This window comes from Anolis carolinensis, chromosome 3 (genome assembly GCF_035594765.1).
Source record: "Anolis carolinensis isolate JA03-04 chromosome 3, rAnoCar3.1.pri, whole genome shotgun sequence".
In the NCBI taxonomy this organism is placed as follows: Eukaryota; Metazoa; Chordata; class Lepidosauria; order Squamata; family Dactyloidae; genus Anolis; species Anolis carolinensis.
In genome coordinates, this window is record NC_085843.1 from 77,445,426 (window position 1) to 77,472,435 (window position 27,010).

The 27,010-nt window shown below is 40.4% G+C and overlaps 1 protein-coding gene across 1 annotated transcript in view; it reads left to right on the forward strand.

Annotated features, from left to right (window-relative positions):
• Positions 1–11,307: 11,307 nt before the first annotated feature.
• Positions 11,308–27,010, forward strand: part of dop1b (DOP1 leucine zipper like protein B) — an 88,901-nt gene continuing 73,198 nt past the window's right edge. The window contains exons 1-2 of the mRNA XM_062975084.1: positions 11,308–11,557; positions 19,790–19,961. Coding sequence (XP_062831154.1) covers positions 19,824–19,961 — 138 coding nt within the window. The 5' untranslated portion in view covers positions 11,308–11,557; positions 19,790–19,823. The remainder of the gene's footprint in view (positions 11,558–19,789; positions 19,962–27,010) is intronic.

Below are 27,010 nucleotides of genomic sequence, written 5' to 3' on the forward strand. Positions count from 1 at the left end.
CATTGAATTGTTGGGCTATTTTTCCATGTAAACTAATCAGATGTTTGAGCCAAAATCCATGAAGTTGATCACTACCAGGCGATGTCCAGTTCTTGAGTTTTTGCACTCGTTTGCTGATCATTTCAGTTGTTATTTCCATCTGTTCCATTTTGTTCTGTGAGAATTTTCCTTCAAACTCCTTTATCCACCCAGCGTTTTTGTTGTAGTTCTTATTATTTTCCCAAAGTTCTTTCCAGAACTTTGTTGTTGCAGTTTTATCTGGCTTTATGGTTACTGTGTCTGTTGTTTGGTTCAGGCTCTGGTAGAACCGTCTTTGGTCTGATTGAAACAGTTGATTTTGTCTGTACTGGATGACTCTGGCTTCATATCTTTCAATTTTTCTGGCTGTTGCTGTAATTTGTTCTTTCATGATTTCCAAAGCTTCTTCAATTTTTCTGGTGTTCAGCCAGTACTTTCTGATCAGGTATTGCTTGATTTTGTCATTCTTCAGTTTCCTCTCTTTCATATTTTTCAGGTTACTTGCATCTGATCTGAGTTTCTTGATTTTCAACTCTAGCCTGACCTTCCACTTTGGTTTTCCAGTCAATTTGCTTTGGGGCTGCCTTGGTTGTAGGAGCCCAAGCTCTTCTGTTACTATCACTGCTGCACTGTAGGCATACTGGTTTGTTTGTTCAATTGATGTTATCTGGACAGTGGAGAGTACTGCATTCACATCTTTCATGAGAGGCGCCAGGTGTCTCTTGGGCACTGTTTTTAGAGTTGGGAGCCGCTGTCTTATTGCATTTGCTGCAGCATGAGCCATGATCTTATCCTTGAGCTCTTGTTGTCTTGCTGTCAAGGTTCCTGGTGGTTCAACAGGTGTTTCAAGTGCTGGTTCTTCAAATTCTTGCAAAGGCTTCACACTTTCTTCTGGTTCAATCTGTTCCACCATTCCAAGTGTTGCTGGAGTCTCTGCTGCTGTCTGTGCTGTGGTCTGATGGTAATTTGCTTTGCAGATTTTCTGGATTTCTTCGAGTTCAACTTCACTGAACACTTTGTTTCTGATTATGAATCTTCGTTGGTCAGCCAGTCGGGGTTCTGTTATCTGTGAGTCAGGGTACTCTTGTTTCCATAGCTGATGCATCCTTTTTTGGTAGCCGTGCTTTTCAGGTTCAGAGTTGTAATAGCATTTCATGACTGTGCGGTTTTCTAGCATTGTATATTTCTGCCGCTTCTGTGACTGTTCATTTGGGTTTTGATGATTCTGTAGCTCACTTGTCGATGGATGTTGTCAGACCCCTGGCTGCTGGGCACCAATAACCGTACACGGAGGCCAATCTCTATCTAATATCTTTATTAAGGAAATATATAAAAGCAATAAAAACAAGTGAAGAATATAGTTCAGAAGCAGACCTTTCAAATGAGGTCAAATATAGTCCAAAAATGTATTGTCCAATAAATGATATTAGAGTTCAAAGTTTTAAATCCACTTGACCGAAACACACACTTTTGCCAAGCAATAGTGTGGGGGAAATGTCAGAGTCTTGGAAGTCCAATGAAGCTTGACAACAAGGCTGGAAATAAACTTGGTTCTTGGCTAGGTCCATGACTAGAAACAAGGCAAAACGTGAAACGTGGAGCAGGGTCCGTGGTTAAACAGCAAGGCAAGGCAAAGGCTTGAAAGCTTGATCCAGGAAGCAAGGAACTGGAGTTACGAAGTCCACACACGATCTCTCTCCTGAAGCTGATCAATTGACTCCGCAAAGAATCTCCCGCGCCAAACACCTATATTGGGTCTCGTTTTCCCGCCAACAAATCTCTTTCCCTAGAGAACAAGAAGCGAAACCCAACTCTGCCCAGATGCAAGACTCCTTAGAATTTCCCAAGGGAAGCAGGCCTAATCAGCCTGTTGTTTGGCAGCGATCCGTAAACTCCTCCGTTGGGCCTCTCTAACTCCTCTGTCTCTAGAATAAGATTCCTTCCTGGGAAACGGAGGGGAGTTCTGCCCAAGGCCTGTTTTACTGAATTCTTGAGGGCAAACATCAACATCCGGCAGGTGAAGAGACTCCGGCTTTTGTTGCACCGGCGAAAACCCCATGTTTTCATCTTCATCTGCCACAATAGTACTAGGAACAGGACTACAGGGCCCATGAGGCATCACAGATGTCCAGAATCAGCAGCATCCACCGCGGTCCTTTTTATCCTGGGCGACGACCGAGCCAGTATAGACTTGGTTTTGGTTTGATTCTCCATAATGCTAATGCGTTAGGTGCACTTGGTTCCATTCCTCAGCTGAGGCCTCTCTGGCTTGGTTGGACCTGCCGGTAGTTACACTACCGCCAGCACAGCCCTCAGCATCCTCGGAATGGTTAAGCCCCCCCACCACCACGTCAAGGTGGCACCTGCGGGGGGGTTATTATTATTATTACTATTAATATTATTATTGGGTGGCTATCTGTCGGGTGCTTTGATTATGTTTTGGTGCACAAAAGCTGAAGGGCTTGGACTAGATGGCCCAAGGGATCTCTTCCAACCCTCTATCATCATCATCATCATCATCATCATCATTATTATTAATAGTGAAGCTGTATTTGTTCCCGTTTTGTTTTGTATTTTTACTTCAAAATAAGATATGTGTAATGTGCATAGAAAGTTGTTCATAGTTTGTTTTTTTTAAAACTATAGTCCGGCCCTCCAACGGTCTGAGGGACAGTGAACTGGCCCCCTGTTTAAAAAGTTTGGGGACCCCTGGTTTAAAACAATGCAAATTTAAAAAAATTAAAAACAATTAAATAGTACTGTGTCAATTTAGGTTAAATATAGTAAAAATAAAGGAAATATAATTAAAATTACATTTAAAACTCACAATTCCTCTCCCCAATTATCCCACCCACAACCTCCCTAGCAGTGTTCCCTTCATAGTTCCCCAAATGCCTGCTGGCACAGAAACTCCACTCCACTCCACTCCACTCCAGCCAGCCTGCTTGCAGAAGTTAAACTAGGTAATCTACATAATTAGTAAATACATATCAAGAATTTTTATTTAATCCAGACGAATATAAAGAGACAACTTAAAAAAGCATTTGTAAGTGGCCTGTTGTTGCGTATTCCTAAATAAATATGAAACTGAAAACTTAGAATTACTTTTTGAAATCTGGCATCCAAAAGGTCACTTACTTCTGGATTACATGGTTGTCTGATTTCTCCATCTTTATGGATGGGATTGTATTTACTTTACATTCCTCAAAGTTCCCTAGAAGCTAAGATGACTAAAAGAGACTGTTATATATCTTAAGAAGACATGATTCAGTAATAAAGTGGAAAGTTGTACAAAAGATGGATAAACCCAATGAAGGAATCAACAGCACTGAGTTTGCATACCTTTCAGCTTGGGGGTGGGGGATGAGCTTGCAGGACCTTGTAAATGACTCATTGTTTTGCCATGCCTGCCCCCTTTTAAATTTCCACTGCAGACTAAGAGGAAGGGATATATATATATATCTCAAAAGAGGTTGCAAAGAAATAAAAATTAGTGTCTTCTTTTTACTCTAGATTACAGAGACATGTGATTTATTATAGAGATCTTGATTACCAGGGACTCCTAACAAGAAGCCATTGTTTCTAGGATTGAAAAGCCATTACCTTTGCCTCTCTACCATGAGGCTGAGTTTATTAGCCCCAAATAAAGAAAATTTATCAAAGGGAATCTTGCCTTTGAATTTTCCAAGGGCACAACATGATCCAAGAGGACAGAGCAATAGACCACAGCACATTTAAGCTTGTCATAAACCCTATTAGGGCTCCCCAAGCATTGCACAAAGTTGCATTGATAGTCTGAGTTAACCTCAGCACAGAAGTGACAACTGCAATCTATTGTTCCTCCTTTACACAAACACACACTCACAAGTACGTGTAAATATGCACCCCTTAGATTATATCACCATCAATTGAGAGGGAAGAAGTCTCTTTTAAAATAGAAGATTTAGGGAAGCTGTATAACCAACAGTTCTCATGGAATGCATTGTCTTAATAAAAGGATGTGCCTCTGAAACTTGTCACAGGGTTATCGTAGAAGAGTTGCAGCCATACTGGCTTTACAAGTTGAGTATCGTATCCAAAATGCTTGGGATCAGAAGTATCTTGGATTTCATTTTTCAGATTTTGAAATACTTGTATTTGCATATATGCACATTTTGGATGTATTTTAATACATTTCTGCATGAAAACCCCAAAACCCAATGTGGATTTTATACAGCTATGTGGAAGGGGCCTCAGAGAGCTTCACAGGAGAAGGAAAAGAGAAACTTATTATTATTATTATTATTATTATTATTATTATTATTATTATTATTATTATTATTATTATTATGACACAGCAAACAAGACAGATATGCTGGATTTCATATCACAAAATCACAAGTCGAACACTTCCCAAGTGTCTAGGACTGTGTGATGTATTTTCGGATGATGCGCGCAGATCTCAGCAGGCTGGCCTTTTGCAGTTGGCAGATCGTAATTTTGTCATTGTCTATTGTTTCCAAATGCCGGCTGAGATCTTTTGGCACGGCACCCAATGTGCCCATCACCACCGGGACCACCTGCACTGGTTTCTGCCAGAGTCTTTGAAGTTCAATCTTGAGGTCCTGATAGCGGCTGAGTTTTTCCTGTTGTTTTTCGTCAATGCGACTGTCCCCTGGGATGGCAACATCAATGATCCAAACCTTTTTCTTTTCCACAATTGTGATGTCTGGTGTGTTGTGTTCCAGAACTTTGTCAGTCTGGATTCAGAAGTCCCACAGTATCTTTGCGTGCTCATTCTCCAATACTTTTGCAGGTTTGTGATCCCACCAGTTCTTTACTGCTGGGAGGTGCTACTTGAGGTATAAGTTCCAATGAATCATTTCTGCCACATAGTTGTGCCTCTGTTTGTAGTCAGTCTGTGCAATTATTTTTACAGCAGCTGAGGATATGATCAATGGTTTCGTCGGTTTCCTTGCACAGTCTGCATTTTGGGTGATCAGCTGATTTTTCAATCTTGGCTTTAATTGCATTTGTTCTGATGGCTTGCTCCTGGGCTGCAAGGATCAGGCCTTCTGTCTCCTTCTTCAGGGTCCCATTCGTGAGCCATAGTCAGGTCTTCTCCTGTATTGGATCACATGTCGGACACTTCCCAAGTGTCTAATAATAATAATAATAATAATAATAATAATAATAATAATAATAATAATAATAATACACTTGGGAAGTGTCCGACATGTGATCCAATACAAAAGCCAGCATAGTTAGAATGAAACCATGCTTAGCAGTGATGAGATAAAAATGCCTCAGAGAGCCATAGCATTAGAGCTGGATAGTCTGAGAGACCTAATATGCCTTCCCAGTTTGTACCCCAGTCCTGAACCTCATGTCCTATGGTAGAAACTGTCTCAGGGGTATTTTTGGCCCACTTCTCCCCTTTTCACCAGTCTTCTGTCAGATAGATAAATGTATCGTCCCAAATAATTTCTCTAAAATATGGAGCTCTTATAAGAAGGTATTTTGCTTTATTTCTTTACACTGGTCCCTTACTCATCAATCATGATCTCTGCTATAAACCATCTCCATTCACCCTTTCTAAGGTTATGGGCTCAACATGTTTCTACTGCACTTGTTATCCATTATTACACAAGTGATTACACCAAGTCATGAAAGATAAGGCAGTCAGTGACAATCAGTCATGATGGCTATCTACAAGGACGATGGAATTATTTGGGCTGTAGGACCCATAGTATCTCTCCTAACACTATTAGGTGGGGGATGATTGTTGGAATTTGGCAAGAAACCAAGTATGACAGCATATCCAGGTGGCTAATTGCAAGGTCAAACTGACAAGGCAAGTTTAAGTTTGTGATGAAACCATGAGGTAATGCCAAAACACCAGGAATGATGCAATACTATATTTGATTAGCTGTGTCCTGTATAAAAGCAGCTCAGCCAACATGATGGTTGTTTACTGGTGTTGTTGATTAAAGTTAGTGTGAGAGATCTACGCTGGAGAATTTGCTGAAAGTACGAGAAGGGGAGAACCTGATTTTTGTACATAGCTGTTTGTGTTACTGAACTGCAGGATAAAACCCTTTCTGATTTTGATGACACTTAGATGTAATGACAGGAAAGCTAACTTTTATTGAGTGGAGTTAACCTTACCATCTGTCTTGTTGAATAGCTTCCAATAATTGTATTCAATGAATGTTTCTAAATATGTATACTTATCTCTGATTGTAAAAATGGTTTATGGGTTGTGTTTTATATACGTACATTGTTTTATACTGTCTTTTACACAGTGTTGTGAGCCACTTTGGGTCCCGTTTTAGGGAGAAAAGCGGAATACAAATAAAGATTAATTATTATTGACACAACGACATTGTATGACACAGCAAACAAGATAGATATGATGGATTACATATCACAAAATCACAAGTTGAACACTTCCCAAGTGTCTATGTTATGGTTGAGCCTTCGGGCTCCGGTAATAGAAGAAGGGGTCATAAGACTCCTCGAGAGTCAGACTCTTTCGAGGAGCGTGAAAGAAAACGGCTCCGGGATTTGTTTACAGACCCGACAGATGAGGACTCATTTGAGGGTTTTTCTGAGGGTTTGGAGGAAGAGATGGCCAGCTCGGAGGAGGACGACATGGAATGGACTCGTGTGAGGGAGGATTTGGGTGTTGGGGAAACAGGCAATGAAAGCATGGGAGGTGATTGGCGGGTTGCAGGATCAGACCCATGGACTGGCTGGAGGGATGGAGCGGGATCCACAGCTGGGGATGCTGTGGGGCGTAGTCAAAGGTGCTTAAGCTCTGATGAGGATGATGATGTTGGGGCACCTGGAATTGGGATGGCAGCTGACAGCGATGATGAGCTTGAACTGGGATAAATTGGGGTTTGGGACCAATGTCTAATTGCGTTGGGCAAGGTAATCTGGACGGACGCTTGGGCTTTTGTTGGGGAACTTCCTGAAGACGGGTGTGATTCGTTACTGGACACCTTGGACCTCCGTCGTCTTTTTGACGGGCAATATCTACTCGCACTGGATTGACGCTGGACTGACTGACTTCGATTCTGGATTATCCCTTCTGCTGGCTATCGGTGAGACCTTTGGATTTCCTAGACGACTACGCTTGGCTATTGACCTCTGGACCGGATTGGGACCCTGCTGACTGCCGTTACCCTGACTGCTGTGCCTGGACCTGGATATCGTTGGCTGCTGAACCTTAAACTGAATCCTGACTACGACCACACTTTTCGTTCGCTGCAGGAAGGAATAAACAATCCTGGTTTATTCTCCTGCTGTTTCTGAGTAGCAGAGAGGAATCTGCTACCAGTCTGTTGTTTACATTCTGACTCCTGTTGATCCTCTTTTGTTTGCATTGTTTGCCAGGCTGAAGTAAGCACTTTTGATTTAATCCGGATTATACTTCTGTTTAACCCGGTTTATCCCTTTGAACCGTTTAAGCTCAAACTGAGCTGTTTTTTGTTACTTATCACACTGAAGTCAAGTGTTTGCCCTGTTCTTTGTTTCCTACGTGCGTTTTTAGTTCTGTAACCTCAATAAACTGAGTTTTGTTTTACTCGCTGGCGTTCTGTCTGTGACAGTCTAGGACTGTGTGATGTATTTTCGGATGATGCGCGCAGATGCCAGTAGGGTGGCCTTTTATTATTATTATTTGTAACGAAACCTCTGCTATTTGCCTGTGTTCAACCAGGTACTTCAGACTACTTAGATATTTAAAGCTAGCTTTCCTCGCTCATACAATGAGCGCAAGATCCAGCATCACTTCTCCTTCTCCCAAAATGCCCACCGGTATCACCAGTTTCCCAGCTCAGAAAGGGTCATCTTTCTGAAATGTTAAACAGATAACTTCTATAAGACTTTTAGATAAGTGGCTCTCCTCAACTTGATTTTTCTGTATCACTTAGATGAGGAAATTCTGTTTCTTATTTCGGATTTGTAAAATGAGGAAGTCTGACTAGGATTGTGGGAATGAGTCTCCTTGCATGGTAGACTAAACATTAATCTCTTCCAGTCACATCCTAGTACTCCTGCATGTTATGTTTTCTAGCTTCCCATAGTCATTTGCATGGTCACAGTTGAAAAAGGAAAACAGTTAAGTTGTTAGGTTTGGTATGAATGCCAAGCACTCTGCCAGCAATGTATATTCTTGAGCCTAAATTAGGAAAAAGTTCACACTGGAGACTGGGGACTTCTATACCAGTGGCATAAATTCATTCAAGGTTTGAGTATGGCCTTTAAAGAAGCTATCCAAGGTGCTGAACCCTGTTTCCAAAACACATCACTCTGCTGGCATCAGAGTCAGTAGCCCTCTAGTCAAATAGTTATATTTTGAAATATAACACCGGCTGTGTCAACTGGGGGATTCTGGGAGCTGTCATCCAAAGTAACAGCCTTTCCTAGTTCTCGTCTGAACAAATAGTAAGCTTCCTTTTTATGGGAATATGACCAGGGTCTCAGGAATGGCACTATTGATGTGAGAAGGAACACCACCTGCTGTCACATCATCACTCATGGGATCAAGAGTGTTATTGGTGTAGTGTAAGGCTGAACTCAAGGAAGGTGTGAATTGGACCAGGTATAACTGCTTCTCTGTGTGCTGGCTGCTATAAGATTATCAGTTATCTTCACACGGAAACATGGCACTAAGTTTGGAGAGCTGGTGTTTAATGGAAATAAAGTATGGCTAGGAAAGAAAAGAAGGAGGAGCATATGGGAGGGCAGGGAATCACGAACAGGCTACCATCTAAAACACAAGGCTTTATATTGTATATACTATGTTACACACACTGCCATATTGTTGTTGTGTGCCTCCAAGATCTTTCCAATTTATGATAATCCTAAACCAAACCTATGACAGAGTTTTCTGGGGCTGAGAGTGTGTGACTCTATTACTCCTTTCCACCCAATGTCATGGATGAAATCCTGGTCCTGGACCAATGCCTGTCATCAGTGATGAACTGGATGTGGGCTAACAAGTTGAAATTAAATCCAGACAAGACAGAAGTACTCTTGGTCAGTCAGAAGGTGGATCATGGTGCAGGGTTGCAGCCTGTGTTAGATGGGGTCACACTCCCCTTGAAGACACAGCTTTGCAGTCTGGGGGTGCTCCTGGACTTATCACTGACCCTGGAACCCCAGGTGTCGGTGGTGGCCAGGAGCACCTCTACACAGTTAAAACTTGTGCACCAGATGCGCCCATACCTTGATGCCAGACTTGGCCATGGTAGTCCACTCCTTAGACACATCCTGCTTGGACTACCGCAACACTCTCTACATGGGGCTGCCTTTCAAGACAGTTTGGAAGCTTCACCTAGTGCAGAGACTGGCAGCCAGATTGCTAACCAGAGCTCCACACAGGAAATGGACAACTCCCATGTTGTGACAGCTCCACTTTTCTGTTCATTTTTGTGATTCAAAATCTGGCTACCAATATTAAAAACTCTAAAATCAGGACAGTAAATAAAGAACACCACTCAAAAAACAGAGGAATTCCAGACATGAATCAATCAGGGCCAGGTAATACCCCCCAACAAAGGTTTCTCCAGGCAGCAAGCAGCCAGACCTTGAAGCTGAAAGGCTATTCAATGCTAATCAAGGTGGCCAATTAAAACCTGCCTCAAAGAGACAAGAGTTCTTTCTCCCACCCTGAATATTCCACAGATATATAAACCCTACTTGACTAGTTTCCAATAACCTCTGAGGATGTCTGTCAACCCAGTGATTCTGGCCATGAAAATCTTCGACAACAAATTGTATCCTTGTCTGCTTTTGTGGTGAGGCATTGGATGTTTGCCTCTGTGTATCTTTTAGTGTGTTGTAATCCACCCTGAGTTCCCTTTGGGAGATAGGGAGGAATATAAATAAACTATTATTATTGTTTCATTATGACTTGCCCAAGGCCACTCAATAGATTTCCATATCCAAATAGGGAACTGAACCCTGGTCTTCAGAATCATAGTCCAATGCCCACACCATTATTATTATTATTATTATTATTATTATTATTATTATTATTAAACTTTATTTGTACCCTGCTAGCATCTCCCGAAGGACTCGATGTGGCTTACAAAGGCCAAGGCCTCAACACACAATGTAGCAATACAAACAAAAGGCCAATTAAAACAATTAAAACAGTATAAACCACAAGCAATAACAATACGCTAGAACACAATAAAACTGGGCCGGGCCAGAGTAATGCGTACAAGATTAAAAGTGCTGATGTGACAGGTGATATATAAGGCTTATAGGGCAAGTGCAGAGTGCAATATGCGATCTTAGTTCTAATAAAGTGCTTATGGGACTTGGTATTGGAGATTTCCTATTAATCTGGGAAGGCACATTGGAACAGCCAGGTCTTCAAATTCTTTCTGAAGACTGCCAATGTAGGGGCCTGTCTGAGATCCTTGGGGAGGGTGTTCCAGAGTCGGGGAGCCACCACAGAGAAGGCCCTGTCTCGTGTCCCCACCAACCGCGCTTGAGACGCAGGCGGGATCACGAGCAGGGTCTCTCCAGATGACCGAAGTGAACGCGTGGGTTCGTAGACAAAGATGCGGTCACGGAGGTAGGATGGTCCCAAACCGTTCAGGGCTTTGTCGGTAAGCACCTGCACCTTAAATTGGGCTCGGTAAATAAATGGCAGCCATACTATGCTGGCTCTCCATATTGATATATACCATATGTTAATTTCTAAACAAAAGCATTGAATAGCTCTTCCTCCAACAACATTTCACATCTCGGACCAGTGATGGAAGGCTACACAAAGGAGACTGGAAGCACCCTGAACGCTTTCACCATCCCATGCTGCTTTTCTTCCATATTTGCCAATGTGCAAAATATCATCCATATGTTGCCAATCCTAATGGTTATTTACATGCTCGATTTCCATTCAGTGCCACGAGCTATTCTCACCCACCGCGATGGTCATCCACAGCAGCCATGAACACGCCAATTAAGCCCTGCATTTAATTACATGCAAGTTGACGTTTCCTATCAGATAACAAAGCTCTACCGCAGTTCCACCAAAACAAACCCTACCCTTTAGCGGCGTTGCCCGCGCTGGCCGGCAGGGGGAACCCGAGAGGCGCCCGCAGACCCGAGCTGGAACGTACCAACTCGAAAGAGGGTATGGGTGTGTCTCTGTGACTGATCCCCGGAGTAAGCCCCCTAAGTCTGGAGAAGGAAGGAATCCCTTCGCTGGGATGAGCCCCAAGTCGTGACCAAATGGGTTTAGAGGTCTTGCTTAACACCGCCCAAGCACTGCCCGCCCCCGCTCCTGGACATGGTACGTCCCCATCTGTCTGCCGGAGGGAGGATCGGGGAGCTGTTCCATCCTCCGCTTCCTCCTCCCTCCCCTCCAGGGTTCTGCTTGGGACCTTCCCAGCCCGGGACACGTCGCCGCAGCAGAAGCAGAGAAGCAACAGTCGGGAGGAAGAGGAGGAGGAGGAGGAGGAGGCAGCTGCTTCTGCCTTGCCTTCCCGCTTAGAGGGAGCACCCGGAGTTCCGCCTTCACCTTTTTCTTCAGGTGGTGAGTAAGGAAGATGGCTTCAGAAGCCCTGGGCAGAGGAATTCAGAAATCAGAACAGGAGCCACCCTCTCCCCCCTTCGGAAGCAACCTAGGCTGCACACTGTAAAATGAATGCAGTTTGACGCATCTTTGACTGCCATGGCTCAATGCTCTGGACACATGGGAGCTGTAGTTTTGTCAGGTCCTTCTTCTGCCAAAGACGAAATTACAAATCCCAGAATTCCATTGCAGTTCCAGTGCTGTCAAGCCGCATTAATTCTACAATAAAGCTGCCCTACAGATTTAGGGGGCTGCAACTCCCATAATCTCTGACCACCAGGTTCTTTTTCGTGTCAGGAGCGACTTGAGAAAGTGCAAGTCGCTTCCGGTGTGAGAGAATTGGCCGTCTGCAAGGATGTTGCCCAGGGGATGCCCGGATGTTTTAATGTTTTACCATCCTGTGGGAGGCTTCTCTCATGCCCTTGCATAGGGAGCTGGAACTGACAGAGGAAGCTTATCCATGTTCTCCCCGGATTCAGACAGCAACCTTCAGGTCAGCAACTCAACCTTCAAGTCAGCAGTCCTGCCGGCACAGGGTTTAACCCATTGCGCCACCGAGGGCTGGCTGATTGACGGCATCACCTTTAGGCCAGTGGTTCCCAACCTTTTTTTGACCAGGAACCACTTTGACCCAGGCCATTTGAACAGGGAGCACTCTCCAACATTAGTACCAAAAGGGTTACAAATCAGTTTTTGGTCAACTTTGGTTATTTGGGGTGCTCATTCAGAAAATTGCACTGGATAGACCACATCAGCTCTAGTTTCTGATACAGAACATATGCCACCCAGTCGTCGCCATATGCTTGTCCACAGAAAACCATATTTAATCATCTAGAGCTGATGTGGTCTATCCAATGCCATTTTCTGAATCAGCACCCCAAATAACCCCAGGGACAGACCTAAAAATGAAGACAACAAGAAAAAAAATGGTTGGGCTGTGTTATTATCTATGGATTTTGTTAACGCTCATGTTAAAAAAAAGAAGAAGGGAGAGGTCTGAGATTGAAAAAAATACAAAAAGCAGAGTGCAAGACCCAATAAATTGTCCCTAACGGTTTTAATAATAATAATGATGATGATGATGATGTTAATAATTACTTTGGAGGACTAAATAGGGTCTTACAAAGGGCTGCTTTCCCATTACAACTGATGTGTGGCAATGGGAACTAGTAATAATATTAATAGTAATAACTGCTTTGGGGGACTAAACGGTCTTAGAAAGGGCTGCTTTCCCATTACAACTCTTATGTTTGACAATGGGAGATTATTATTATTATTATTATTATTATTATTATTATTATTATTACTTTGGGGGCCACAGCCCTTATTTTAGGACTCACAGCGGACGGGTTGGGAGCCACTGCTTTAGGCATTTGGGACAACAGCTCCAGCTTCAGACAGCATGGCTGATTGTTGAGGATTATGGGAGTTGTATCCCAAAACAGTGATATGACAGCTAGGTTGACTATCCCAAAGTATTTTCTAGCAGTGTGCTTATGGTTTTTTCTGACAAGAGGGCTGCTTGGTTGGTAGATTGCTGGTTTGATTCATCCTTAGCTCCAGTTGTATGTATAAATGTTTGTGCATAATATATACGTGTGTGTTTCTGCTGTTTCTGCTCTTTCTATCCTGCCTTGAAGTGCTCTATTGCAGGGTGTTGTTTCAGCAGGGAGGTAGATACCACAGCGTAACAGCTGTTGGTTGTGTTTGTGATGTAGGAGCAGTAGGCTGACAAAGGCGGAGAAGGGAAAGGTGATTCTGCACACAGGGAGAGCTGTTGTTCTCCGCCTTGCTGAATTTGCACACCTTATATGCCTCAGTAGTTTGGTACAACAGAAATGAAGGGAAGGTAGGAAAGAGGAAATGTCTAGGTGACCTGGGAGTTCAGCTTTCAGCCCCAGTAAACAAGCTCACTGGAACTGGTTTGACTTCTGCAGAGTAATGAATGCATCACTGCCATATACTGCAGTCTTCGCTTGTCAGTAAGCAAAATGGAGCAGAGAGGTCAAGGAAAATGTGTTACAATAGTGTCACATTGAAGTTGTGTCATAGTAAAACATAGTAAAACAGTGTGAATATCCTGTTGTCTGTTTCTCATGAGCATTGACCTAATCCTGTGTTTTAAACACAGCTGTTGAGTTCCCTTTTATTTTGAAGTGTGAAATATTTCATTTCATGCTTCTCTCCTTTATATTTATCTAGAGGAAGCCCCTGATAGCCCTGATTCATATTTGTTTTCAGAGTTGGACAACTAGCTATAGAAGTATTTGGTATGTAGTGGTCTGGAGAAATTAGCATTGCTCATTTACATTTTATGTGGTTTTCTGTGCATTTAATTTCCATAAGGGAGAATTCTAGCTTGTGCAGTTTCTCTTGCTATAGTGTCATGATTCAAGAAACTGTGGCTGATATACATTTTTCATTTGATTCTAATGGTTAAGGAAATATATGCAAGATAAATCATTCAGGTTTAGAGGACACAAAAGGCCCATCTAGGTACATAAAGAAATCCATCACTGCCAGACATTTAATCTGGGTTTAGAGTAAATCCCAGCATTGTACCGTACGTGTCTTCTCATAGTTTGAGGGATTGCCTTTCCATTTAGCCCTTTACCAGGATCTCTTCAGCCTGATTGCTGGGAGGTATTTGTAGAAATGTAGTTGTTTCAGAGGAAGGGACTGGGGAAAAGAGTATTCCTTGCCTAAGAAAACCTTATGAAATTAATGGGGTCAACTCAGTCAACAGGCAACTTAAAGGTAAATACACAGACACAGTTGTTCAGAGCAAGAATTGTTTTTGTGCTTGCAGGGTTTGCTTTAGTTTTCACAAGAATCTAAGATTCACCAAACACTGTAGATCAGATCATACTAATTTCAGTTTAGAATATGTACTTCCTAGGAAGGTAATGTTGTCAGTGGTTACTCATGCCATCTGTTACATCAAATATCAGAACTGGTATACCTCTCACTAACAGTTGCTGTATAGTATTAACAGGATGATAGTATTGCATTCACATTGATTCTAGGCTGCATTGATGGAAGCATAATGTCCAGATCGAGGGGGAAAATAGTCCCACTCTATTTCACTTTGGTCAGACCTTACCTGAAATACTGTGTTCAGTTCTGGGCACCACCATTCAAGAAGGATACTGACAAGTTGGAATGTGTCCAGAGATGGCTGCCAATATGATCAAAGATTTGGAAATCAAATCCTCTGAGTGCCCATGAGAACTGATATATACAGCATGGAGGAAAAAAGGCTGAGAGGGGATATGACAGCTATGTTTAAATATTTGAAAAGATGTCATATTGAAGCAGGAGCAAGCTTGTTTCTGTTGCTCTAGAGCAGGGGTCCTCGAACTATGGCTCGTGGGTTGGATCCAGCCTGCAAGGTCTTTTCCCAGGCCTTTCTCTCTCTATCTCCCTCCAAAATAGAGGGATCCTTTGCACCCACTTCTTGCTCCTGTACTCTTCTTTCTTTTCCTCTCTCTATTTCCCCCCAAAACAGAGGAAGGGGAGAAAGAAAGAAAGAAAGAAAGAAAGAAAGAAAGAAAGAAAGAAAGAAAGAAGAGATAGTAGGGAAAAGGAAAAAAGAAAGGTAGGTAGGAAGAAGAGGGAAAGAATTCAGAAAGCATAGAGTAGTGGTTTGAACCTCAGGCTGTGGCTGTGAACCTACTGGGTGGTTTTAAGGCAAGTCATACTCTCTCAGCTACAGTTAAAGACAAATGTCTGGAGGTTTAAGCACAGGCTGGATGGCAATCTGTCACAAGTACTTTGATTGTATTTTTCCTCATGGCAGAGGGTTGGACTGGATGGCCTGTGTGGTGTCTTCCAACTCTTATGATTCTATGATTCTGTATCCTGCCTGTCAAGAGTCAGATGCCAATTAGCGAACAAAAATAGAGTTTATTCAGCAGATAAGCCAAAAAGTAATGTTAACACAGAAAAAACCTTGAAACACTTCACTATCAGTGCTTCAAGAGCAGTTCAAACAAAAATGTAATTCAGCAACACAAGCAGGTAAAAACAAAGCTAAACAAACTTAGTGCAAACTGCACTTTCTGAGTCCAAGCCCTGCTAGCCGGCTCTGTAGTTTTCAAAGGAACAGTTCCCAAAAGAAAACACCAAATTGGTCAGGAAACAAACAAACAAACTAAGAATGCAGTAGACTGCTTCCACATTGTGGATAAAGCCGAAGGCTCCAAAAGGATGGTGAAAAGACGTCGTCCGGGATTCCAAGGTCAGGTCAGGAGATAACAGCGGTGTCCAAAGAGCAAGCCAGGAGTCAAAAGCCGATAGTAGTCATCAATCACAGGGCGAAGGCAGTAGCAAGGTCAAATTCCGATCCAAGGTCTGAAGAGGGTGCAGTCATCCAAAACAGGTCCACGATAAGACACAGCGAGAGCCAAGCTAGGTGATAACAGCAGATTCAAATCATAGTCCAAGTCCAGTCTTCATGGAAACACAGAGATCCCAATGGCGCCTCAGCAACACCTTGCCACACGCAAAGTGCAGTGGCCAAACATTCCCATTTTATTCCCCTTCCTCCTGGGTGACCAAACACTCACACCCAAACACCAGGTGTCCCAAATCTCCAGACATCTCCGGTGGCTGTGCCCATTCAGTGCCCGCTTCCCCAGCCACCACCTGTTCCTCAGCATCCATCTCCCCATCTGAATCTTCCTCAGAAGATCCCCCATATAGCTCTCTAAGTCGCTTCCTGCGCAACTCCTCCAGTGAACCCTCATCACGAGGGTTTTTTCTTCCTCTTCGAATTCCATCCCCATCAACCATAATCCCCGAAGGCGCAGTCACAACACTGCCTGTGGGCATCTTATGTACTTCTGGTTGACCAATGTTCTGAGCAAATGTTTGATCCTGAAGGATTCTTATTATGTGAAAAATATCAGAGACCAGGAATTAGTTCTGTCTACCAGAACTAAATAGAGCTTATAGAACTTCCACATAAAATCTGCTCCATATTTATCTTTATTTCAGCAGTATACTTTAGGGTGGTGAGGGAGTTATGTTGTTGCTATTATTGTTAGATATCATGAGTCAGAAATCCTTTGCAGCTAATCTACTGCAAAAAACACAGAAATCTACCAGTAGATCCAGATTTGCCTGGATCAGTGCCAGTTCAATAATTGCCTGGAACCTATATTCTCCAGCTGGGTAATTGCTTCTTTCCTTCCTAATCTTCAAATTGCTTTTGGGGAGATGATTGGCATTTTCAGGTAGCTTCTGAAGATCCAGAATTGACAATAGTTCCTATCCTCACCAGGTATTCCAGGTATTACTAAGGCAGATAGTGATGAATGCCACTATTAGATAGATTTTATGTGCTCTGTACTGCATTCAGTTACATATGCTTGCTATTGTTCTGTTCTTTGTTGTCAAGTTGTCTTTAATTTATGGTGACCCCATGGATGATAGAACTTCAAGAGCCCTGGTCATCAACTATCCTGCTCAGGTCTTTCAGATACATGGCTGTAGCTTCCTTGATTGAATCACTCCACTTGTAGCATAGTCTCCCCCTTTTCTTACTGCCTTCCCATTTGCCAAATATTATCATTTTTCCAGTGAATTATGTCATTTCCAAAGTACAAGAGCTTCCATTTAGTTATCTACACATTTCATAAGAGTTCAGGTTTCATTTACTCTTAACTCATTTATTTGTATTTTCAGCAGTCCATGGTATTTATAGAAAGCTTTTCCAGCAACATATTACAAATGAGTTGATTTACTTCCTGTCAGCTTTCTTTATTGCATCATGTTCATAGAAATCGAAATACCGTGGCCTGGGTGGATCTGACTTTGGTATTTAACAACTGCAGTCTCTTGATCTAAGTCTCTCAAATTTACATTAGTTTTTGGTTTCATTAACAGTTAATTATTAACTTGATCATAAAGGTTTGAGGAACTCAATTCCTGTTTGCATGTGCCTCCATAAATTAAAGTAATTATAATTTAGTGGCCACACTAGGTTGTTGAAATACCCAATACAGTATATTAATGTATAAGTCTAGAAATTTCTGTCAAAAAATCAATTCCCCAAAATTGAGTTGACACATTCACAGGTCAGTGTGATTACTGTGCCACAACTATTATATAAAAAAGAAACACCTCCTTTTCTGAGGAAAATGGTGAAAGGCAAGACTAATTCATCCCAAGAGAACCTGAGGCAACATTAGTGCTGCTTTTCCCTCTCCTCAGAATGACCCTCGACTTGTTCACTGGTCATATCACAATCCACGCTTTTGGCCCTAAAACCTACCTACAACTTGTATTATTAATAATTATTTTATTTATACACCACCTTTCTCCCCATAGGAGACTCAAGGTGGCTAACAATCCCACACTAGACAGGTTTAAAAAGCACAACACAAAAGTTAAAGAACAATTAAATAATTACAGTGTTAAATATAATTAAAATACAATAAATACATTTAAAATGGTCTTTATAACTCATAGACCCCCACATCACTCAATCCCACTCAACCTCCCCAAATGCCTGTTGGCAGAAGGAGGTCTTTACCTGCTTGTGGAAGGCCAGCAGGGATGGGGCCATCCTGGTCTCCCTTGGAAGAGAGTTTCACTTGCACACGCAGTTGACTTATACATGAGTAGTATCTCTGCAATTGCTAAACTTAAGCAAATGAAATTATGGCATTATTGGTCTGCTGGTGATGAATAGGTTTTTGATAAGTGAAAGTGAGTTTAATTGGACTACATCTCAAGTCCATTGAAATGAAGGTCAAGAGTACATTTTCTTCCAACTGTTTACTTATGCAGGAGGGAATACCATAAAGGGAACTGTGGTGGGGAAAATCTGTTGGCTTACTGGGAGAAGAACACCACTGGATATTACTCAACAGCTGTTGAAACGTTTAAGGAATTCAAAGTGCCGTTATGATTTCTGCAATTACTGTACTAGTTTTTAATATAAAATAATGGATTTCCAAATAAACATTACAGTTTTTAAAATAGTTAAATATATGATACTTGGAATATTACATTCAGAATTTTCTGTGCAACTTCAGTTGACTTGTTTTGCAGGTGTCCTCAAACCTTTTCTGCTGAGAGCTGGTTCATGGTCCCTCAGACTATTGTGAGGCTGGACTATAGTTTTTTAAAAAAACACAAATGAATTCCTATGTACACTGCATATATCTTATTTCTAATGCAAAAAAAATTATGAAAGAACAATACATTATTTAAAATGAAGAACAATTTTAACCACCATAAACCAGTATTTCAATGGGAAGAGTAGCCCTGCTTTTGGCTGATGAGATAGTCAAGTTAAATAACAACAACAACAACAACAACAACAACAATAATAATAATAATAATAAAGTTTATTTATACCCCACCACCATCTCCCATAGAGACTCAGGGCAGTTTAGAAAATAGCACACAAAGATGCCATACATAAAATTATAATGCATAAAATAAAATACATCAACATGAAAACAACAATAACATTACATAAACCAGGTATATAAATTGGATTAAACAACCTCTATTAAAATATAATCAGTTAAAAGATTCATAAGGATTGTTGTTGTGCGCCTTTAAGTTGTCTCAGACCTGGGGTTATCCTAAGTCTAAAGTTGAGAGCAGGGGGTGGGTAATGACCTTGGAGGGCCACATCTGGCCCACAGACCTTACCTTAGAGTTACAATTTGGAGGTACGCAACACTAATGGAAAGGATTTTTTTATAGAATTTGAAATTAATGGAAGTTAATAAAAATAACTTATTTTTAATTTTTGCTTTTATTATCCTCTTGGCTGTACAGGCGGTCCATGAGTTATAAACATCTGACTTACAAATAACTCATAGTTAAGAACAGGGGTGAGACAACAGGAAGTGAGAGAAATCTATCCCTTGGAAGTGAAATTCATTCTTGGAAGAGTTATCATGGGGAAAAGGAGTCTCCACTGAAGCTTTCTTAGCAATCTTTGTTTCTACAACAAGCCATTTTTTTTCAAAATCCAACTATCACAGGGACAGAAAGTGAGGCCAAATCTTCTGAAACAGGACACAGACAGAAAAACAAAGACCACAGGGCTGTATCTTATTCATAACTTGGGGACAGTCTCTATTTGCAGTGATTTCTGAGAAATAATACATCCAGTATATCAAGTGTCTTTGGAATTTTACCACTTGCTTTCTTTATGTTTTCTTTTAGTTTCCCAAAAAGGTTTGGGCAATGAACATTTAAAATGGACCCAGAGGAACAGGAGCTGCATGGTGATTATCGATACAGAAATTATTCTTCGGCAATTGACAAAGCTTTGAGGAACTTTGAATCTTCAAGTGAATGGGCAGATCTTATATCTTCTCTTGGTAAACTTAACAAGGTTGGTGGTTGCTTTTTTCATCATTTTAAAATACTTTTTTAACAAAACAAAATAGTTTTTGGCGGGTTACAGTTTACACATCATCAGGCTGATGATGAGCAGGTTCTGGATAGTATTACAAGTCAAAAAAGTAAAAGTCATAGAACAAAACCTCTGATAGGTTTGATTAAAGAGAGAATGTTCACAAAGCTATCGGATGTCTTCACATAGAAATTATCCATGCTTAAATTGGAGTATTTAATTGTTGATTGGTTTCTAATTATTTTATTTCTATTTGCAGTTATTGTTCTTTGAACTGGACTTATATATAGCTTTTGGGCTTCATCCTGGCGGATAGAGAAGAAAAGAAATCGTAATAAAAGAGATTTCTAAAGCGAGCATTCAAAAAACACTTTAGATGTAGGAGAATGAAACAGGAGCTAAAAATTTGTCTTCAACTAATGACCCAAAGTAATGTTTTTAATGTTAAGGGAAAAAATAGCAACTTATGCCCTGATCTTACCTCTATGAGGAAACACATTGCAAGACCTGTCTCTTGTATCATAACTGGTGGTCTGTTTACCTCCTAAATTTAGTCCAAAATAGAGAAGTAGAATGAGGAAGTAAAGCAGGCATGTGACAGGGGAAATCTTTGATGTTAGTATGGTAAACTTATAGGGTCAGTGTTAACTTTTTGAATGCATACCCAGTAATTGTAAACCTTTGACCTTTAAAAAGAATAATACCTTTGTAAAACTGTAGAATTAACGTTCATTAACAGTCTGAGTTTTGGATTTCTTTTTTTACTATGAGAAGCTGTTCATTAGTTGCTTTCAAAATGATTCATATGCTGATAAATTTATTTTACTGACATGTGTCTTTTGAAATATGTGATGTCCTTTCTGATGGCTGGAATTAGTATTTTTCTTTATTTTTTCTATATTACCGAAGTGCAATTAAGGCACTAGATAAACAGGGTCAGCTGTGGTCAGTACTTGGATGTGAGACTGTCAAGACATATCAGATTCTGTTGGTTATATTTTGGAGGAAGGAACTAACAAAACCACCTCTGTTTATATCTTGCCTATGAAGACCCTGTGAAATTCATGGAGTTGCTATATGTTGACAGGAGACTTGAAACCACATACACACATCATTTTGTACTTTTTGCTAATTTTCCTTGTTTTCTATAAACATTAAAGAGTAGTTAATTAGAGCCCCATTACACCTGCAGAGAAAATAAAATCGTCTTCATCAGAAATGAATCTTACTGTGAAAGGAATGGGTTTTTAAATGTCTTAAGATCTTGCAGATTGCAGAATGCAAATACATCTGCCGTTATGACTAGAAAGAGAGTTGGTGCCTTCCTAGATAGATGTAAAATATGTAGCTGAACAGTAAGACTAGGAATGGGATTTGTAGAGTCTTTCCATTCCATCAGCTTTTCTATTCCATTAGTCCATCTGCTGTAGGGTTTTTTATTCTCTTAATCTTCTTAGGCTGTGTTCAGGCCAGTATTCTTGTCCTATGTTATTTCAGTGTTGTCTTTCACAATCCCATAAAAAACAATCAGTGTGTTCCCCACATATGTATACTTTCTCCTACAAGATATGTGAGGTTAAAATTTTCTTTACTTTTCAGTATGTATTACTAAGCTGTGCAGTTTTACTTGTAGAGCATCCCACACCTATTTCAACAATTAGGACCCTTTCTAAAAAGAACAATGTAAGTGAGGGAAGCTAGGAGACCCTTCAAACAGAGTTCTCATTATGTAGCTAGGTCATTTCTGTTAAGAGAAAGTAGCATGCAGTTCAAGAAAAGAAAAGATGGCAACATTTTACACATGTATGTACTGAGAAATATTGCATCATTGGGAATTTCATATGCTGTTTTGTATTTTGTCTTTTTGTGGACCGCAGCAACAGATACTGGAAACCCCCTGAAATCAGTCCGTCTGATGGCATCCTTTAGTACGATAAATACTGCCATAGACATGGTTTTCAGGCAATGTTGTTGGACTGCATCACTTATCATTCCTGATTTTTGGCTTTAGAGCCTGTGTGTTGAAGGAGATGTAGTCCATTAACATCTGAGGACCAAAGGTCTGGAATCACAGAGAAGGCCTTTTGCCAAGTGCTTCATCGTAAGAAGTCAAACTGTGAGTGCTAGAATAATTTGCCTGCTGAAATGAATTCTGGCTTAACTCTAGAAAGTGTGATCGTCTTAAAATGTCCTGGCAATAAAATTATGACCTTAGTTGCCTCAAGAGTTTGGAAAGTATTTTTCCATACTGGCAAGGTATGATAATTAATAAATAATGAGGTTATTGGTACATTTACATTAGCCATGTTTACATTAGCTATCGCCACTGACAGATGAGCACTGTTTTATCCTGAATTTTATGTTTATTTACAGTATTTATATTCTATTGTATTTTACATTGTGTTTATTTCATGTTCTGCTTCTGGGAGTTGATGGTGAGATATAAGAATAAAGTGCCATCCTGAGTCCCTTCGGGGAGATGGTGGCGGGATATAAGAATAAAGTTGTTGCTGTTGTTACTATTTAGTAGTACAGTCAGCCTCCTAGATTTGCTAGGGCTAGAAACACAGAACCTCTGTGAAAGTGAAAAACTCTAGGAACCTCTGCACAACTCTGTGGCCAACTCTGCTGGAAGTTGGCCATAAAATCACACTGGAGGGCCTATACTTTCCCATAGAGAACAATTTAACCAAAGCTGCAACTAATCAAACTTCGGTACTCGAACCTCCAAATGTGCACGGCTGAGTGTAGTATAAAAACTGCAACATATCAGTGAAATAAATGTGTCATTGTAATACAATGGAAGTTTTTAAAAAACAAATATGCTGTCCCTTGAATAGAAGTTATGGTTAGTTGCTAGAGAGCTTGTGGCTGGGTCCAGCATGACTACAGAAGATCTGACATAATGCATAGCAAGAGTGGCATCTGCTGACCATGAGTGGCAGAAATACTGGTGTCTGTGCACCTTACTTGTTTTAATAGGATCTGGTTAGGCCCATAGCTGTGTGGTCAAACTATGACAGTGCTAGGGTAAATCCAGTTGACAGACCTGAAGATAATGACTCACAATGCAATGTGATTGAGTGTATTGGTGTGATGAGTTACTTCTACTTACTTTCTTTACTTGTACTTTCTGCTTTGACAACTGATAGCAATCTCAACATATTGCTCAACAGCAAATATTATAAATACTACATGATTGAAAAACAACATATCATCAGCACAAAGTTTTCACTTTGCATTTAATTTGTTAAAATCTCCATTCTTTTCATTTTAACATGCAACGTTTTTAATAAACAGTAGTCAAATTAATTGTTATAGATTCAATGGCTTTTGCTGAGAACAATAACTATTTATCGTGTCAGAAGCGAACTGAGGGTACAGCTGTAATGTATTTGAAAAGACAAACAAAGTTAAAAACTTGGCATTATACTAAATGTTCTTTGACCAGTAGCTGGCCACTTGGAGTGCCTCTTGTGTTGCTATAAGAAGGTCCTCCATTGTGCATCTGGCAGGGCTAGGCACTGCATTGCAATAGGTGGTCTGTGGTTTACTCTTCTCCACACTCTCATGTCATGGACTCCACTTTGTAGCCCCATTTCTTAAGGTTGGCTGTGCATCTCGTGGTGCCAGAGTGCAGTCTGTTCAGAGCCTTTCAAGTCTCTCAGTCTTTTGTGTGCCCAGGAGGGAGTCTCTCATTCGGTATCAGCCATGGGTTGAGGTTCCAGGTTTCAGCCTTCCACTTTTGAACTCTCACTTGCTGAGGTGTTCCTGCGAGTATCTCTGTAGATATTAGCAAACTATTTCTTGATTTAAGGCACTGGCGTGCCTGCTGATACCCGAACAGGGGATGGGCTGGAGACATCACTGCCTTGGTCCTTTCATTACTGGCTGCTACTTCCTGGCAGATATCAGGTGATGCAATGCCGGCTAAACAGTATAATTTCTTCAGTGGTGTGGGGCGTAGACATCCTGTGATAATGCAACATGTCTCATTAAGAACCACATCCACTGTTTTAACGTGGTGAAATGCATTCCACACCGGGCATGTGTATTCAGTAGTAGAGTAGCAAAGCGCAAGGGCAGATGTCTTCACTGTGTCTGGTTGTGATCCTCGGGTTATGCCAGTCAGCTTTAGTATGATACTATTTCTAGCGTCTACTTTTTGCTTGATAGTCAGGTAGGCTGTTAGGAATTATGGGAGTTGAAGTCCAAAACACCTGAAGTTTGCCCATGCTTCTGTAAAGGGTTGCCTGAAGAGGTGTGTTGTCCCACATTTACTTATTTATGCCTGATTTTTTCATCTCTTTCTGTGATTCACCTATAAAATGTGATGCTATGAGAGAATATGGGAAAGACCACCTTTTCAGTGGTAACATCCATCACCAGAGAGGATTTCTAGGTGTCTATTTTGTAGTCTAAAGGCTTGTGTTAGAGTAAGGGGGTGAATCTTCAAATATTTTGCTTATTTTACCTATAATTTCAAGCAAACACTTGCTACTGAGTCAGTTTTAATCATGAGTTTTAAACTCACATCTTGTTTTTAATCTTTATACTGTGTATTTTAATGTGTATATTATTTATTTGTTATGTTTCTTCTAGTTGGAACTATCTGTTTGATTTAGGAAAATAGGTTTGTTTCTTGACTACTGCTTTCTTAGGTCCAGATAATAAATTACACAATGAGCTTTTGGGTCTGAAATAGCTCATTAGTGATGCTTTGAGTGAGGGTAATTGTTCCGAATTAGATCTAGTTCCATAAGCTAAACTGGCAACAGGATAAAGAGCATTGTACAGTTGACAGCCTTGACTTTATAACAGAACTTGGCCAAGCTAATGAGAATGTTGAAGAGGAAGTTCTGATGGCAGGTAGTGTATGTACCTTTTCTAGAACATTGTTGTTTTACAGACATAGAACAAAGAACATACACTTCAAGTCTTCCTTCTTTAATTGTTGCTGAAAGTATTTCCTATACATAGGTATTATGTATTTAGTACAGATCGTTCCCATGACATGCCCCATCCACATTTTGCTTTTCATACCTAAGTTGTCCTCATTGTTATCATTGATTATAGCATAGTCGATATATGTGCTGCTTTACAAGTAAAAGATAAACAGCAACAGATTCTTCCAAAGACTTACCATCTATAATATATGTGTATATAAATACACAGGAGGAAGGAAGAAATAATAAAAAAAACATAAGACCATACAGTACAATTGTAAAACAAACTATTGGTTTGAAATACAATATAATATAGAACAAGCTGATCAACACTGATAATAAAAACATGTAAGTTTATAGGTCTTTGTTTCAATATTAGTACCACCATGAACCAGGGTTTGTAGACAGCATCAGAAAGAGTAGGTGGGTTTTCCAGAAAACTTTGCACTGCAGTTTACCAATCCCTAAATCAAAAGTAGGCCAGTGTATTTCTGGGGCCACAGAACTACAAGACTGTTTTTGTAGGAGCTAATTTCTCCCAACTCTCATTTTTTCTACAAGTACTAAAGAATAAATGATGTTCTCTGAGACTTTAGGTGCTACAATTTATCTTTGTTATAAATGTCATGCACCTTTATATATACTTTAACAGTACTTTTCAAAACCAAAAGCGAGTTTCTAATTTTATTGTCTTTCCTTATCTGCCACAGTAGCCAATCTCTGCCATGAATGGAGTATGGTCTAACTTCATGAGTTTTTTGGACTCATATTTACTAAACTAAATTTTAATATCACATAAGCATTGGCGATTAAATGATTGATTGGACATGGAACCAATGGGTTACCGTAAATGTTACATTCAAAGAAGTTCAAATCTTTATGCTGAAATGAACACTTACCTTTAAATATTTCTAAGTGTGGGATATGTTTTTCGATTTAGGATTAAAATTGCATAAAGGGGGAAAGTTCCTAATGAACTTCAAAAAAAGATTAACTCTCTTCTGTTGAGGTTGTTGTGGACCAGTTTCTTTGTAGAGTTCCTTGCGTTACTTAGTTCAATCTCGGATTCAGGGAGTGTAGCACCTTTTCATCACTGGTACTGAGTGCAAATATTCTGCCAAAAAAGTAGTGACTGGACATTTTTCACTGGACAGTTACTGGGACAGGTGAATAAATAAGGATAAACAAATTGCAGTTTAATCTAGACACAATGACTATTGTGAGTTAAGAATGCAGCTTGGGAAACCTCTTTGATTTGGAGCTTTCTGTGGAGATGCAATGGCTAAAATGTCTGGAGTTTGTCAACCAGTTTATCCATCAACTGCAACCTTGTCTGGAGAAAAACTGACTGCCTTTATAATACTGACCTATTTGCACCCAATCACAATTGTTTGTAACATGTTTTATTTGGGATTGCCTTTAAAAACAGCCGAGAAACTACAATTTATGCAAAGTGCAGCAACAACCATGGTTCTTTTATTTGCTGCTGATACTTTGTTATATCTTGTTCGCTTTTTAATTATTTTTATATGTTGAATTTTGTTTATAGTTTTAATCAGTAATAACTTTTACCCTGAAATGCATGAGAATGTGGTAGTATGAAGTCAATCTAATTGGGCCTCAGTTTGGAATTGAGGCAGCTTTGGTTTCCCTAGTAGACAATCCAACTTGGAGAAGCATATCCCTATGAGTTCTGTTGATATCCTTGTCAATTGCCTTGTAAGGATGAATTTGGGAATTACCATTTTATAGTAATCCAGTCTTTCCTCAATGGTTCAGTGCAGATGTTGGTTTCAAGAGATTCTAAATGGAGTCCTCGGCACAAATGTGAGATGTGCTTCCAGATTTAATTTTACCTCCCACATCTGCATGAAACTGCTATGAGAGAGCATCTGGGAAGGGGTTTATATTACCAAAGTGCTAAACATAATAAATCAGAAATCTATTTCTCCTCTTCATCCGATGTGTGGAAGTCACTGCTATTTGTGTTTCAGTGGTAGTAATGGGCCAATAAGTTAAATTAAGCTGGGCAGAGATGTTTCTCGTCCAAGGCAGACCGACTCAGGAATGGAAATTCAATTA